Here is a 14,653-nt window from a genome sequence, read left to right as displayed (position 1 = left end):
ATAATAATAATAAAGCTTAACTGCTTTGCAATTCACTGTGGAAACTTGTTTGAAAGGAGTCTTTCTCAAAAGTTCTAGAGCACACTTGCCTTGGTTTAAATGTACAGTTAGAGTAAAATCTTGTAGAAGGGCTTCAGTGGTAGCATTTTTAAGTGGCACAAATTAGTATCTGCAGTAATATTGTCAAAGACAAACGGATGTTATGAAAATGCTACCAGCTATGCTTGTCTGTATTAACATCATGCTAGTCCATAGCTAGCACCACTGCTATTTTAATTTCTTAGAGTTCACACTGGTGTTCTAAAATTGCTTGGTAGTGGTCACTGGAAGTATTCTACGCAAATTCCATTGGCGATTCCATGTTGCTTTTTGAATGTTGCTTCAGGCCTTATTGCTTGAAAAATAGTTGAATGGTTGAATGCATGAAAGGGAAGTGACAAATACCTATACAAAAATGGTACTGGCATCTGGCACCCAAAGGAATTTTTAGATCAAAGAAGTCCCTGATGATGAATTTTATTTGATCATAACATCATATTGCTTGCTTATGTAACATGTATATATATGTACATCCTGAATCTTGTACATGGTAAAATACAATATTTTTAAAGAAGCTTCAAATGCTGATAATATAGTAATCAGGCTTTATGTGATCAGATGGTAAAAGCTGCCTGAGGAAATTTGTGGTCATCAAAAAAAGGCATAGCTCTTAGGTGCTGATGACTTTTTACTTAGTCTGGTATTACAGGATATTAATAACTTCAAAATTATCTTTACGTGAGGTTTTTCTCAAGAGTTATTTTTAAATAGTAAAAAAAGAATCAGAAATACAAATTATACCATCAGACTTCAAGTTAACTTTTTGGAAAAAAAAAGGGTGTAAAGCCATTCCCCTAAGCAGGGTACCTCTGCTTAGAAGGTGTCTCCTAAATAAGCAGGCTAGGGTGCTTTGTGAGATTTTTTTTTTTTTTTTCTTCCAGAATGAAAGTAACCCAGCAACGGTGCCAGTTAATAATAAAATTAATAATACAATTACATAATTGACTTGATTTCATGGAATATTTGCTACAAGCATTAGTGAACTGCAGTGTAATACTGCATGTGCAAATGCTAGTTACTAAAAGGCTGTAATGTTAATGAGTGTGCCTGGATGTTGGTGCCTGTATTATGACACTTAATAATCCTGAATGTACTTGGTTCTTTTTAACAAAAAATTACATTTTATTGATCCAATAAATACAACATATTCCTCTTTAAAATTAGATATAACCTATTTTCAGTAGCCAGGGATGAAGAAACAACTTGCTGATTTTGGACTATTTACCCTGTATCTTAGCTGCTGCTAAAGCAGCAATTTTCACTGCTCAGATTGCCACAAGAGTACCGCTGGCTCATCAGAGGAACTAAATTACTGTTCTTTTCTAGGATGCCTCTAGAAGTGAGGGATGGAAGCACCGCGCCTTCAAGGGGGCTGGGATTCACTTTGTGGGTCTTTCCAGGTGGATTTCTTCACAACTGGCAAGATGAGGTTATTTATTCTCAACAAAATTGTTCAGGCTTAGCCCCCACTGAATTTTTGTAATTTGAATTTTTATAGTCTGGTAAATGTGGGGTGCTAGAAGATCTTAAGGCTACATGTATTTATTTAGAAAGACAAAATATGATAATCGAAGGCTTTGTGGTAGCAGAGATTAATTCCATACAGTTTAAATTTTACCTAATGTTTGTCTTGCCTGCAGAGTGCCTCCGACCTCTGAGGAATGAGCTTCTCCTTGACCTCGCTGGAGAGCCAGTTTTTAATGGGTCTTTGGACTCATTTGCATTAAATTGGATAAAGGATTTTCATGAGCACCAGAGGCCGCTGAATTGCTACATGCAGGAAAGCACGTGTTGGGGAAAACAAGATGCCCAAAAAATGGGTAAAAGAACAGAAACGAACCAACAAAAGCAAGTCGTAGACAAAAGAGCTGAAACGGTATCGTTAGTGCTGCCGGTGCCGTCACTATGCTGCCAGAACCATGTCATTGCGCGGCAGGATTTCAAAGCCGAACTCTGCCGTGCTGCTGTATCCTGCCGGGGGCACCGGGCGGCATTTCATCTTTGGAACTACGGCGGGCCTGCGTTCTAAGATAATGAGCGTTCCGATCATAAGGACGAGCTACTCCCATCGCTAAGGAATGCTATTTTCCCGCATTCGAAAGCCGGGGGTGGCCGCGGGGTGTGTCACCCGCGGCTCGGCCGAGCTCAGCCCCCGAGGCCGGGGCGGGCCGCGGCTGCGCCGTGACAGTCGCGCCCGGCTGCAGACACCGCCATGTTGTGCCGCTTTGCCGCCGCGAGCAGGTGAGAGCCGCGCCGCGCCGGGGGGAGCGCGGGGCTGGGCAGAGCCCCGCGCCGGGAGGCGGCGGCCGCACCGTCCTTGCCCTCCGCCGCCAAGCCGAGGACGGGACGGCGGGAGTGGGGGAGGAGGTGGCGGGAGGGTCGTCTTCTCGCCCCTCCGTGTCTGCCCCCCGCCATTTCGCGCGCGGGGAGGTCGCGCTGCTGCCGGCTGCCCCGCCGGGTCGGCGCCGGCCCGAGCGGAGGCTGCTGCCGTCGTCCTTGAGCGCTTTCAGGTTCTTCCCGCGCCGTCCGCCGAGGAGCTCTGGTGGCCTGACACGGTGCTGCCAGACCGTCTTGTTTTTGCTGGCCGAGGTCGCCGCACTCGGCCGATCCTCAGGGTCCCGAGGGCTTCGCTCGCGGTGTGTCCCTGGCGTATGTCAAGGTCACCAGCGATGCGGCAGCGGGCCGCAGAGCTGACCGTCCTGCCGGCCCGGCGAGTCTCCTCTTGTCGTGTCGCATGACAAGTGCGAGGTGTTAAAATGGGGAAGGGTAACACAACCTGTGCGGTGTCTGCGCCGGGCATCGCCGCTGTGACCGTGTGGTTTCCCGGTACCCGCTGTGGGGTCAGGGAGACACACGTCTGTGTAAATGCTGGAGAGATTCAGTCCTGGGAACCCGGTGACTGTGCAGGTTTTTTCGCGTATTTACTTCCCAGTGCACGGACATTGTGGATAGCCAGGGAAGGACGCTTAGGCGACATCTTTGCTTCTATTTTTAATCAATAAAGATTAGGTGAAGCTTTGGATGTCATCAGGTTACTACTGGCTTTTCATTGCTATCCCTGCTTTTCCCTCACGTGCATGCTTGGGAGGGTACATGAGTCTGCAATGGCCTGGAGGCTCGGTTTGAAAAGCAGCAGCTTCACAGTGCAAAGCCATGTGTATGTGACCTTTGTGCGAATTCATCTTTGCAGTTAAGCTGCAAAGTATGCTTGCTTTAAACTCTTGAGAAATGGAAATATTATTTCCTTGGCTGAGATATCACCCCAGGTATTTAAAGCAGCAGTGTATGAAGTCTATTTCATTGGCAAAGCCCAAGTTTTACTGCATAAGTAAGACTGCTTCCTTCTGATTTTGTTTTTCTTTTCTAGAAGCAGTGCCAAGTTGGTAGCACCCTTGGGGTGCTTGGTTTCTAGGCAGAAGCACACTCTTCCTGACTTGCCATATGACTATGCTGCTCTGGAACCTCATATTAATGCAGAGATCATGCAGCTGCACCACAGCAAGCATCATGCCACCTACGTGAACAACTTGAATGTTGCCGAGGAGAAGTACAAGGAGGCACTGGCAAAAGGTTTGTATCTCCACAGTCAACAGGTGAGATGGAAGCTAATTGGCATAGATGATACAGAAGAACAAAATAAAAAAAAGAAGTGAGTTATATTCTTTTAAAAGCTTTGGATTATGTAATTGCAATATTGTTAGGGGAAAATCTTTTATTGTAGCTTCAGTGGTGGTGATAATTAAAAATCAAATGTAAGTAAAAAACATGAATTCTATTCTCTGTAGTGCTGTAAAACTAGAAGATTTGTTGATTGTTGTGGGTTTAGTCCATACTCCATTGGTAACTTGAACCGAACAAAGACTGAGTCAGAAGAAAATTGAAGTCATTTTGCTGAACAAGTACTTTGCAATAAAAGGTTGGTAGCAAAGTTAGATAAAGTAAAATTTGTGTGCCGTGATAGTTTTCACATCAGATGCTCTGCTCAGTCTTGGTAAATAATCTGGATGCCTACAAGTATAGGTAAGACAAACATGGTGTTAATGTATACAACACATAGCGCAGAGACCTGAATTTGGGTGTCAGTTATATCACTGTGTCAAATTAATGAGTTGTGTAGGTGACAAGGCCATGTGAGACATGAAAATATTCAGGAAACCATCATAGAGTTTTTTGTTACTGTCCCAGAATTTGAGATATGCTGCCTTTTACAAAAACTTTGCAGGTGTAGCAGAGCTACGCTGAAACATGAGATGTGTTTTTCCCAAACTTTGAGTCTTTCAGTTGGACTGATAAAAATGTGTGAAATAACATCTATGCCTTTTTAAGAAGGTGGAATATTTTCTGGTTTTTTTGGTTTTTTTTTTTTTTTTTTGCTGTTGTGATGATCTTCTTAAAAGGTATCAGTTTATCTCAGATAAATGATTACTGTATGGACTCACTTCTGTCTGCTTGCTAGATGGCTTCACAGTGGAATTTAACTGCTTGGTTGGACTTGGGTGAAAGTGAGAATTGCTGACATCTGAGTAAACCTGAACCATGTGTCCCTTGATAATTAATTGCCAGTGTATTTGAATAGGGAATGGGGCTTTTCAAGTACCTAAGTCAGCCTAAAAATAACTTGTGCAGTCTGAATTAATGAACTAATGAGGTTCTATTAAGAAGCAGGTTATCAAGACTGACTGCTGCCTTACCCTGCCAGTAGCAGATCAAGGAAAGGTGTATTCTGGAGATGTAATTAGTGCAAACACAACTGGGGAGGGAACCTGAAGTGTCAGAAGACAGTGTGTGTGCGGCTGCTGTTACTGATGCTGTTAAATTACAAAAGCTTCAGCCACTAGTGGAGGCAGAACTTCTCATTATCAGAAGCATTTGCAGTGTTGTGGATCCTTTGAGTTACATTTTAGGAATTACAGCTTTTGATAGCATCTCACCACTTCTGTTGAAATGTTTTTTACTTAGAGATTAATTTTTCCTTAAGGATTCTGCAGAGATTATTTTCCAAATGGATTACTTACTGGTTGTGGTCATGCACACCAAAGCAGACAAGTAATTACTTGGGATATTCGTGATTGTGTGGTTTGTTAGTTCATTTTTCCCTAATTGGTATCTCAGTATACCATGTGCAGTATTTTACCTTCATTAGAAAAAAATCTAATACAGGGGCAAAGTCTGAACTGCCACCTCATTCTGTCAGTATTGTTACTTTTTTCATACTAAAACTGAGCACAGTCAAAAATCTTGCTGGGCTGTGTATCGGTGTTGGGTTACATAGCACATCTGATCACTATCTAAAAACTTAAGGTTCTGCTGTCCAGAACCTTATTAATAGTTGTGAACAGCAGAACCTTGTCAGTGTCTCTTGTTCAGCAATAGAAAGTAAAGTGTTCTCTTCAGATTATCTTTAACATGTTCCTCATTTATCTATATTTGCATAGAAAACTCAAAGCCATCCTGTTGGCTTACATTGTCAATTCATTTGAAAATGAATTTACATTTCTGTGACAGCACAGGACTTTGTTTCAACATAAAATGGTGGTCCTGACACTGGCCCATCAAAATGTGTCAGATTTGCTAATTGAAGGATATTAACTTGAATCTCATTTTCATTGAAAGCCTGTTCCTGCCATAGTTTTCCCTGCTCTTCTTTGACCATCATGGGACCTGTGATTGCACTTATACAAGGAAACAAATTACTTAAGCTGAGAAACTGAGCTGACTGCTCTCTTTAGCACCTTTGAGCTTCTTGTCTTGGTTTACTGAATTGTCCATGGATTCTATACAAATAAATTCCAGTATACTTCTGCTGTAACTTAAAGGCAAGTTACCCCTTTGCAATTGTTTGTTGTTTTTTTTTTTTCCCCAAATGCAAATTTCAGCAGCACAAATACTGTTTAAGGTCAATGGTGAAATGCCATCTCTGGTTCCTCGGGGTCCTGAGGAGTGGGTTCTTCTAAGGAATGGTGGAATAAAGAGTTATGAACACATTAAAGGCTTTCTAAGTTACTTTTTGATTTCCTTCTTGCTATATGTTGTATGCTCTGGATGAACTTGAAAGTGTCATTAAGGCATGAGAAATTCAGGGAAAATGTCCCAAAGATATCATCTGAATGGCCATGAGAGACTTCTTATCCTTAACCTGATACCAGCAAAAAATATTTTTACAAACAAAGCATTGGATGTTTTTTTTCAGTGCTGCACACTTCTATGAAGGTTGTGAGGAAATGCTGAGAACATGAAATCCTGAATTAAAACGTTTGATACCTTGTGGAGGCTGTCCTAGAACAGAGACTAGATGGAGCTAAAGAATAAAGTATTTTTTTTTTAGGAAGGCTCAATAGATCCACCTTGAGCATCACAAGATCCCAGCCAGGGCTACAGCCCAGGGGAACCCAAAGTGGTCACCAGAAAAATGGGCAACCATCACAGGGTGTCACACTTTTATAAGTTTTGGTCCATTAGCTCATTGGAGTTAATTGTCCAGTTACAGCATTAGCTCATGAAGTCTTCTTGTTTTTCTCTCTTTGGTCCACCATTGTTTATGTTTTTGGGCCTGAGATCTGTATCGGTTGTCCTTGGGTGCCCAGCCAGGGAAGGAATTGTTTTGTCTACTTATTCTGTGAAGAGAGCTTACTATCCCCTAATAAGAAGCCCAGACCCACACACTAAAGCAGCACAGGATCTCAAAAATATAAAAGCTAAAACCTGAGGCATCACCTTAGTAACAGATTGCTACTGCTTTGAGGTGTACTGTTTCTCTGAGGATTGTCTTCATGTCTGTGTTGTTGAGGTGACTGAGAAAATTTCTACCACTCAGCCCTGAGAGTGGAGAAAACAGGTCCCCCACTGATTCCTTACTAAAAACTGTATTGGAGTGGTGGAAAAAGCTTTACAAATGTTTGAAATGCTTCAGTGTTTTTAAAAGCCAAAATAATAAGGAATAGACTTGTATTGAAGTGGTGCAACACTGTTCGGAAACACAAGGCACAGTGAATTCTTCAAGGAGTACAACATTTTGTGGAAGTACAGAGCTGTTTGATCTTGGTTTCAGATGCAGAATTCTGTCATGTGTAGCAAAATTATTTCAATCACTTTTCTGTGAGTACTTCCCTCCAAATGAAACAAAAAATAGGAAGGAGAAGAACATTTTGTGTATGTGCTCACTGTACTTACTGACTTTTCTCAAGCACAAGCTGTTTGTCCTGTAAACTGTTTTAAAAAGTTTAAAAATGCATAGTTTGCCAATCAGTGACCTAAGGGGTGAGTAATATTCTTGCCTTGTAGTGATGATACTGATGAATTTACATGTGCTGGGTCCTCAAAGAGTTCTGGCTGTGCTTGTTGCTTTATTCTGCTATAGAGTGGCAATAAGTCTTAGGTGTGTAGTACGGGCTGCCTGATAGTTGCAATATTGCAGATCACTTATTACAGCATAAAGAAAGGTCAAAGATACTAAGTCTTTAATAGAGTTTGTCTGTGACTAATACATGCATAACAGTACAAACTTTATGTTTTCCATTGATAAGTTACATGCTTGTAGAAAGATTTGGATATCAGTGGAGAACTAGTAGAAGCTTACTGCCTGTTGGGGTGATGATAATGTTTTTATTTATTTTTATTTTCTGTATCCTTAGGTGATGTTACAACTCAGGTGTCTCTTCAACCTGCACTGAAGTTCAATGGTGGGGGTCATATCAATCACAGCATCTTCTGGACAAACCTTTCTCCTAATGGAGGAGGAGAACCTAAAGGTTAGTGCATGTTACAGTGGTTTATTGCATCAGTTTTAATTAACAGGAAGAATTGATGATCTTTTCTCTCTTTGAAGGAGTCTAAAGGATCTTTATTTTTCAGAGTTAATTCACCTTTCTGTGTGACAATTACCAAAATTCTGAGGTATTCAGGGGGAGGTTTTGGATGTCAGCCAAAAATATAAAAAAAACCCAGTAATGTACAAAGTCTTTTTTAATTTCTAGAGCTGATTATGTATACACTGCAAAATACCTGGCTACTGCTGTATATACCCTTTCCACCTTCATAAGAGAAAATAGTTGTACAAAGCTATGTTGATTAAATTGCTGTAGGTACTGGATTCTCAGAAAGAAATGTGTTGCAGAGTCACCAAGCCTAGTGGCTGGAGTTATGCTCCAGTTTGCATAGAGATAGTTTAGCAGTTAAAGCCTAATGGAAGGAATTCCCTTGGGGAGGATAGAGTACTGATTAACTATCATGACCTGCAGTTAAAGATAAAGGCCCTTTAGTGCAGGTCTCACAAAAGCTGTTGTGATAAACTTGGGAGGTTTTGATTGAGGTTTATATGCTTGTGACCTTTCTGTGCTTTTTTTCTGTTAAAGGAGAATTGATGGAAGCCATCAAGCGTGACTTTGGTTCTTTTGCAAACTTCAAGGAGAAGCTGACAGCTGTATCAGTTGGTGTCCAAGGATCAGGCTGGGGGTGGCTTGGCTATAACAAGGAGCAGGGGCGCCTACAGATAGCAGCTTGTGCAAATCAAGACCCTTTGCAAGGAACAACAGGTCAGGTTTCTTCCCTTCCCCTCTGCTTCTGTAGCTTTGTTAGGCAAGCATTTGTGGAAAATGTTGAGAAGAAATTGCTGGATAAATAGATCTGAAAAACCAAATATCTCTTCTAGCAGAAGTGAAAACTCAGTTTTTAGAGCAGCATTTGTAAAGCAGAACTTTAAAAACTTTGAACAGCAGAAGGATTAAGTGTCCTTCTAGTCCAAGGAAAAGTAGATGGGCCATGTTTTGAAAGTGCTTTTTGCTTGGTGAATATTTTAGCTTCAGGTTCCTTGAATTTTTGAATAACTGGAGTAACTTGCACATATCAAGCAACATTAAGCCTCTTGCCTTCAGATTTTTTTTTCCTCTGGCAGAGGAGCTATTCACAGCACTGTCAGTGAGGGCCAGACAACAGGAGAGGGGAAGATGAACATAATAACTTTTGTTCCTATCTAGACTGGGTTTATAATGGAGCCTTATAATTTGTTTCCTTTATAAGAGTAATGAGTGTCAACCAATTAGTCTGTGATGAGGTTAAGTGTTACAGCTGGACAAGCAGCATAGTACTGGCAATGATCTCTTTCCAAGATATTCTTACTTCCCTAGAGAGACATGGAAGTGGTAATGGCAGGCTGGACACCCTTCACAGAGGGAAGGGGTCATGATCAGCAAGAATCTGCTTGCAGCGGCACTTTGTCCAAATCATTTTGCAGATACCTTCTGCAGAATTCGTAGAGAATGGCAAGGAATTTCATGTATTGCCAGCAGTCTGTGTATTGCCTATCAGTAGGGTGAAAAGAAATTATAGATTTAGTATAGGACATAGATTATAATGGGGGTGAATTTCACCCTCCCTCCTGTGAAAATTTACCATAAAAATTCAGTGACATGGGTATTTTAGCATAAAAGCAAGGAGGTAATTAGGCACTTAACAAATAGCCTGTAATTAAAGAACAAATAGCCTGTAATTAAAGTATTGGAAGCAAGCTGGCATAGCAAGAAACCTTTATAATGTAATATTTTATGAAAGTGCTTGCATAAATGCGCAAAAGATTTCAAAAATTACTTCTTCTGGTTTCAGTTATGTCTTGAAGGCAGTTCCAGAATATTTATAGATGTGTTTACCTAAATCAGCTCTTTGAATTTATGCAGTGTCTGTGTGTGTGTGAGCACAGTTTTGTAAAATACTGCAATAAAGATCAGTGTGCTGCAGAGCTCTCTGTCTTCCTGCAGCTTAAGTCTCAGAAACTAGGTACAGCTTGAAGATGCAATATAAAACTTTGCATGTAAAGTATGTTTTCATATATTTACAAAATTTGCCCTCTTTTTTTCATAGGTCTCATTCCTTTGCTAGGCATTGACGTATGGGAACATGCTTATTATCTTCAATATAAAAATGTTCGACCTGATTATTTGAAAGCCATCTGGAATGTGATCAACTGGGAGAATGTATCTTCAAGATATGCAACTTGCAAAAAGTAGAGTGGAATTCTTGCACAGACTACTAAAATGTCACCAGTTCTACTCTGATACCACTCTTGTAGTAATGCCTGTGGCTTACAAATGAATTGTTCTACTGCAGAAAGCACTTCACTCATCCAACAAAAGCATTTCATAATCAAGCAAAGTGTCTGCTTGTTTAATTCTGTGAAAGGTATTTACTTAGAGTTCTGAAGCTTTAAACTGTTGTGCAACAAAGGGAGGCACTTTGATCTGTTCCATTGCATATAGAAACATAGGTCACCTTGCTGAAGCCTAATGGATTCCCTTGTTGCACTAAAATACCTAAGTGGAAATATGTGCTACTGTTACTATAAACAAATAAAAGAAGAATCTTCTATTACTGTCTACAAGAGACTCATTTTTAGTAATATCTGGTGTAGTTACTTGATTTTAAATCAGTTGGAAGAGAAAAATGCCTTTTGTAATTTGTTGTATTACAGGCTGCAGCTCTTTCATAAAGGTTGAAAAGATAAATGAAAGGGGAAATAGGTGTTGCTGTGCCTGCCTGAATTGACTGTCTTCAGTCATCCCTACCCCTTCCTGCATTTCTTACGTGAGGTCTTGGTATCACACTGGTGCATGAGCGTTGAAAGCATTACTTTGGGCAGAGATTACAGTTCTGCCTCAGGCAAATTGTTCACATAGGGCCTGAGTGACAGTATGTGGCACTCATTTCATACTAACTGTTCAGGTGTGTCTTAGACCATCCTTTAGCTAATGGGGCTGATTGCATGCATGCAGTATTCCATAGTGCAGTACAACGCATGCATATACAAGTTGTCTACACAGCCGTATTGCTGAAGCAGTAGTAACAAATTAAACTTTATGCTTGAAGGCGGGCATGAAGTAACCTTTTTGTTGTAACAGAGCATGCCAATGGTCTTGAAATAGTTGGTATGTTGTATGTTGTGCTTACCATGGTGTCTGCTTGAAGGTGAAGGAAACTGCAGGTTTTTCTGTTCCTTATTACATACGGTGAAGTACCACATAGCAGAGAGGAAAAACAAAGTTGTGGAGTGCTTCTCCACCAGTATGAGTGACTGCTGAGGCAGGGCTTTGTTGGTGAGTGCCATGATGTGTGTGCCAGACATCCTGATACTGCGCATTCCAAAGGAACAGGAGGTGGATATGCCTGTAGACTGGTGCTCTGGAAAGGAGTGCTTAAGCTTGAGCTAGCTCCAGGTGGTGAGGCTTTAAACCACAGAGGGCTCCTCATGCACAGCCAACATTTGCTGCTGCTCTAAAGGCAGTGGTGAGACCCAGCACCTGCTGTAAGGCTCAGTTTCTGCTGTGCACCAGGTTAAGAAGAAGATCCACTCGTCTCCTGCTTCCAGTCAGCTGGTGAGTCGGTCCTGCCAGACGTTGTGTCCTGTCTAGGTCTGAATGTGCCAAGTCCTCAGCTCTATACAAAAAGCAATGTCTGTGGAATAGGAAGATGAGAGCTTAGTAACTGTTGAAGGCAAATAGCAAGGACAGTGAAGCAGTGAAAAGCATTTAATGCGTTCTGGTGGACAACTGGTCCACCAGAAAGGACAGAGATTTCTTATATGGTTCATTTGAAATACCAGCTTGCTTAAACTGTCTTAATTCCATACTGCTATGAACTCTGGAAAAAGTGGTTCTTGCAGCACTATGAGGTGGAGTATGTGCCTGTAATTTAGCAAGTGTGCTAGCAAAGCTGTTGACTAGGCAGTGAAAGTGCATAAACCTCTTACTAATCTGTGTTGTAGCAGAATTGCTGCTAAGAACTAGCACTTAGTATTACTGTGGTTTCTGTGGAGATGAACAAGTCTGTCTCTCCCTATATGAATTGAGAAACAGGAAGGGTTTACAGCTGATCTCAAATGCCCTGTGTGCCCTCTGAGACCCATTAGTCAAACATGAAATGTACAGTTTGTTATATCTAGACCTTCCTAGCCCCAGTGGTAAAAATAGTTCATCTCCAACCTGAACTGTGCACATTATCATCAATGAGCATGGAATTATTTGCAGACTTGATCTGCGTGAAAGGAGCAATGAGTTTGCAAATTTCAGTGCTGGATTAGTTTTTGACCTGGACCAAACAAAAGAGTAGCAAAATTGTATCCTGACAGACCCCAGGGCTTAGCCATGTTTGCTGCTGTGTTTGTAGTTAATTTGTGTGTAGGCCACATTATGTTATAATAATAAAAACTTGGAATAATTTTCAAGAGGACGACAAAGTGCAGTACCTGACTCAAAACCTGGGAAATTACAGTGTGTCATGGGCTGAAAGAACAGGATGCATCATGGTGATCCCATAATAAATACTTGCAGGTGCACACAGAGACTTTGGTTTACACATTGCAGATTTTGGTGGCTGAATGTTTTTCAGAAACATGCAGTTGGGTCCAAAAGGGCAATACCCTGCTGGGAAATGCAAGTGCATGTTTGTGATTTAGCTGATATAAAACGGCATTTGAAGGCCAGTGTGAATCACAAAGTGTGTGTATCTCATTCTGTGCCAGAACAGATTAAAGTAATTCAGGCCAGCCAAACTGAGCTCTTGCAGCCTTTCTGCCAGCCCCCGTGTCAGGCCGTGGTGGTGATGCCATGGCCAGTCCCATTGAGCCCTCAGGATGGCACCTTCATCCTCCTGGAAAACAGGAGGGGTCTGTGGGTGTCTACTGAGCACATAGAAATGGAAATAGACCAAAGAGGCTTTTGCCCTCTAGCTTCTAATTGCCACCTTACAAATTTTTTTTATTTTACTTTTATCTACAGCATGTATTAAAAATCCCCCAAAGTAGTAAACCCCTAAACTGTCTCCAGAAAACACTGACTGTGACACAGCTTGTGAACTGGTATGCTCTCCTAGATATCAAAGACTCTTTATTTACTGAAGACTTACTTGTCTGTATTTTGCATTCAAAAATTTAGTTCTTTCTAGGTAGCAAAGTTGGTTTAAAATGCCACTGTGCCATTCTGCTAATATTTTACATGCCTGTTGCATTGACCTTGCAGAAGTTAATCATTACACTACTATAAAATGAAAGAGTTGCGTTTTCAGTCATGTCTAATACTGAAGAGATAAAAGCACTGGTAACTTGGTAGGCTTAATCTGCTTTTCTTCTGCTTAATAATTAAAAGTAATGCTCTCAGGTTTCATCATAGCTGTTACTCTTGCTGATTCAAAAAGCAAAGGGTTCTGTGGTAGGAGTGTGTGTGGAGGAGTCTGCAGAGCTGAAGCAGCTCCAGTCCCAGAGGCCCAGAGCTGTGCCTTCCCCACTAGGTGGGAGTGTCTGTCTGTCTTACTCTGTTGACTTGGCCTCTGTTGAATTGAATTTCCAAGAGTCAGGCTAGGAACCTGTCTGGGTGTTCTCATTGCTCAGGAGGGGATCTGTTTGGATTTCCACTTTACAACTAATCGAGGTGACCCTCTTCAGTGAACAGTATGTGGGGAGGAGACAATGCTGCTGTGCAGAAGGCAGTTTATGGTAATACATACAATCAAATATAGAATTTACTGTAACTAGGGCCAGGCAGGCAGAGGCTAGAGGGAGGTACTCCTAATTAAAATGAAGATGCTTCTAAGTGTGTTTGTGTAGGGACACACTGTACACGACACCCTGAATGGTCTTTCAAGTCCAGAGAGCACGGATTTAACTGCAGGGGATGAAGCCTGTCACATTGCTGTAACTAAGCCAAGCCTGCAGGGAGCACACAACCTGGGCATGGAGCTTTGCAGTTACAACTGTGCTGCTTTATAGGGCTGCTGCTGCTGGATCTTCTCACCTAAAGAGATGGATAGACCAATTAGCACAAGTTGGTAAACCTGCAGCTGGACCTGCCAGAGCTGGTGGTGGACCCACACAGCCTTGTGACACCACAGAAGCAGCTTTGACATGTGTCCTACAGCAGTGTTTTAAAGTATGTCTGGATTGAGGGGAAATCCCTGGAGCTCCGAGGATAGGGAGACAACTCCCTAGAGCACAGGACTTGGGAAGTCTTGACATTAGGGCTGTGTGAAGTGACTGGCAGTCCCTGTAGTTATGGGCTCTTGTTGTATAGAAATTTGAAGAGGAAATTGCAGTTTTCTGAAACTACTAATTTCTGTGGAACTGTGCAGAAACATACAAAAGTTGCTGGTTATTGCACGTGGTATTTGCAGGCAGGTTGGAGGCTTTGAGAATCTGACTTCCTGTGAGGGAGTTTTGTCCCAATTGGAAAGGTAAAAACTTTGAAAAGTCCAGGTCTGTATACAGTTAGACTACGATTCCTCAGTCCTTTCTTGTTTTCATCACCTTTTTTTCCGTGGAGGAACCAAGTCTGTACTTCCCTGTCTTCTCCCTACCTCTCCTGAGGTCTCTTATTGAGCACTTCCTTTGGAGTGTGCTCTGCAGTTGTGTTCCTTGCAGCTGTGTTCCTTCTCACCAGCTGCTCCACAGGGCTGCATCTTAAGGGCTTGTCCTTTATGCTACTGGCACCAGGACTGTAGCTCTAAAAGGTCAGATCTAGAAGCAAGCAGCATGGTGATGCAGCTACTTTTATCCATAACCTTTGCAACACTCAGAAGA

At 41.8% G+C, this 14,653-nt stretch overlaps 1 protein-coding gene across 2 annotated transcripts; it reads left to right on the top strand.

The window, feature by feature from the left end:
- Positions 1-2,191: 2,191 nt before the first annotated feature.
- SOD2 (superoxide dismutase 2) lies at positions 2,192-10,455 on the top strand. 2 transcript variants are annotated; one of them, XM_018919921.3, is made up of 5 exons: positions 2,192-2,340; positions 3,467-3,669; positions 7,731-7,847; positions 8,451-8,630; positions 9,952-10,455. In XM_018919921.3, exons 1-5 carry the CDS (start codon positions 2,312-2,314, stop codon positions 10,095-10,097), a joined length of 675 nt encoding a protein of 224 aa, XP_018775466.1. In that variant the 5' UTR covers positions 2,192-2,311; the 3' UTR covers positions 10,098-10,455. The 2 variants fall into 2 exon arrangements, with proteins under 2 accessions (XP_018775466.1, XP_030091698.1); XM_030235838.2 differs by having other exon boundaries at positions 2,253-2,340; positions 3,470-3,669.
- The last annotated feature ends 4,198 nt before the right edge of the window (positions 10,456-14,653 follow it).

The sequence above is a fragment of the Serinus canaria genome, chromosome 3 (assembly GCF_022539315.1).
Source record: "Serinus canaria isolate serCan28SL12 chromosome 3, serCan2020, whole genome shotgun sequence".
In the NCBI taxonomy this organism is placed as follows: Eukaryota; Metazoa; Chordata; class Aves; order Passeriformes; family Fringillidae; genus Serinus; species Serinus canaria.
Note: the sequence above shows the minus strand (reverse complement) of the source record. Positions and strands in the feature narration are given on the sequence as shown.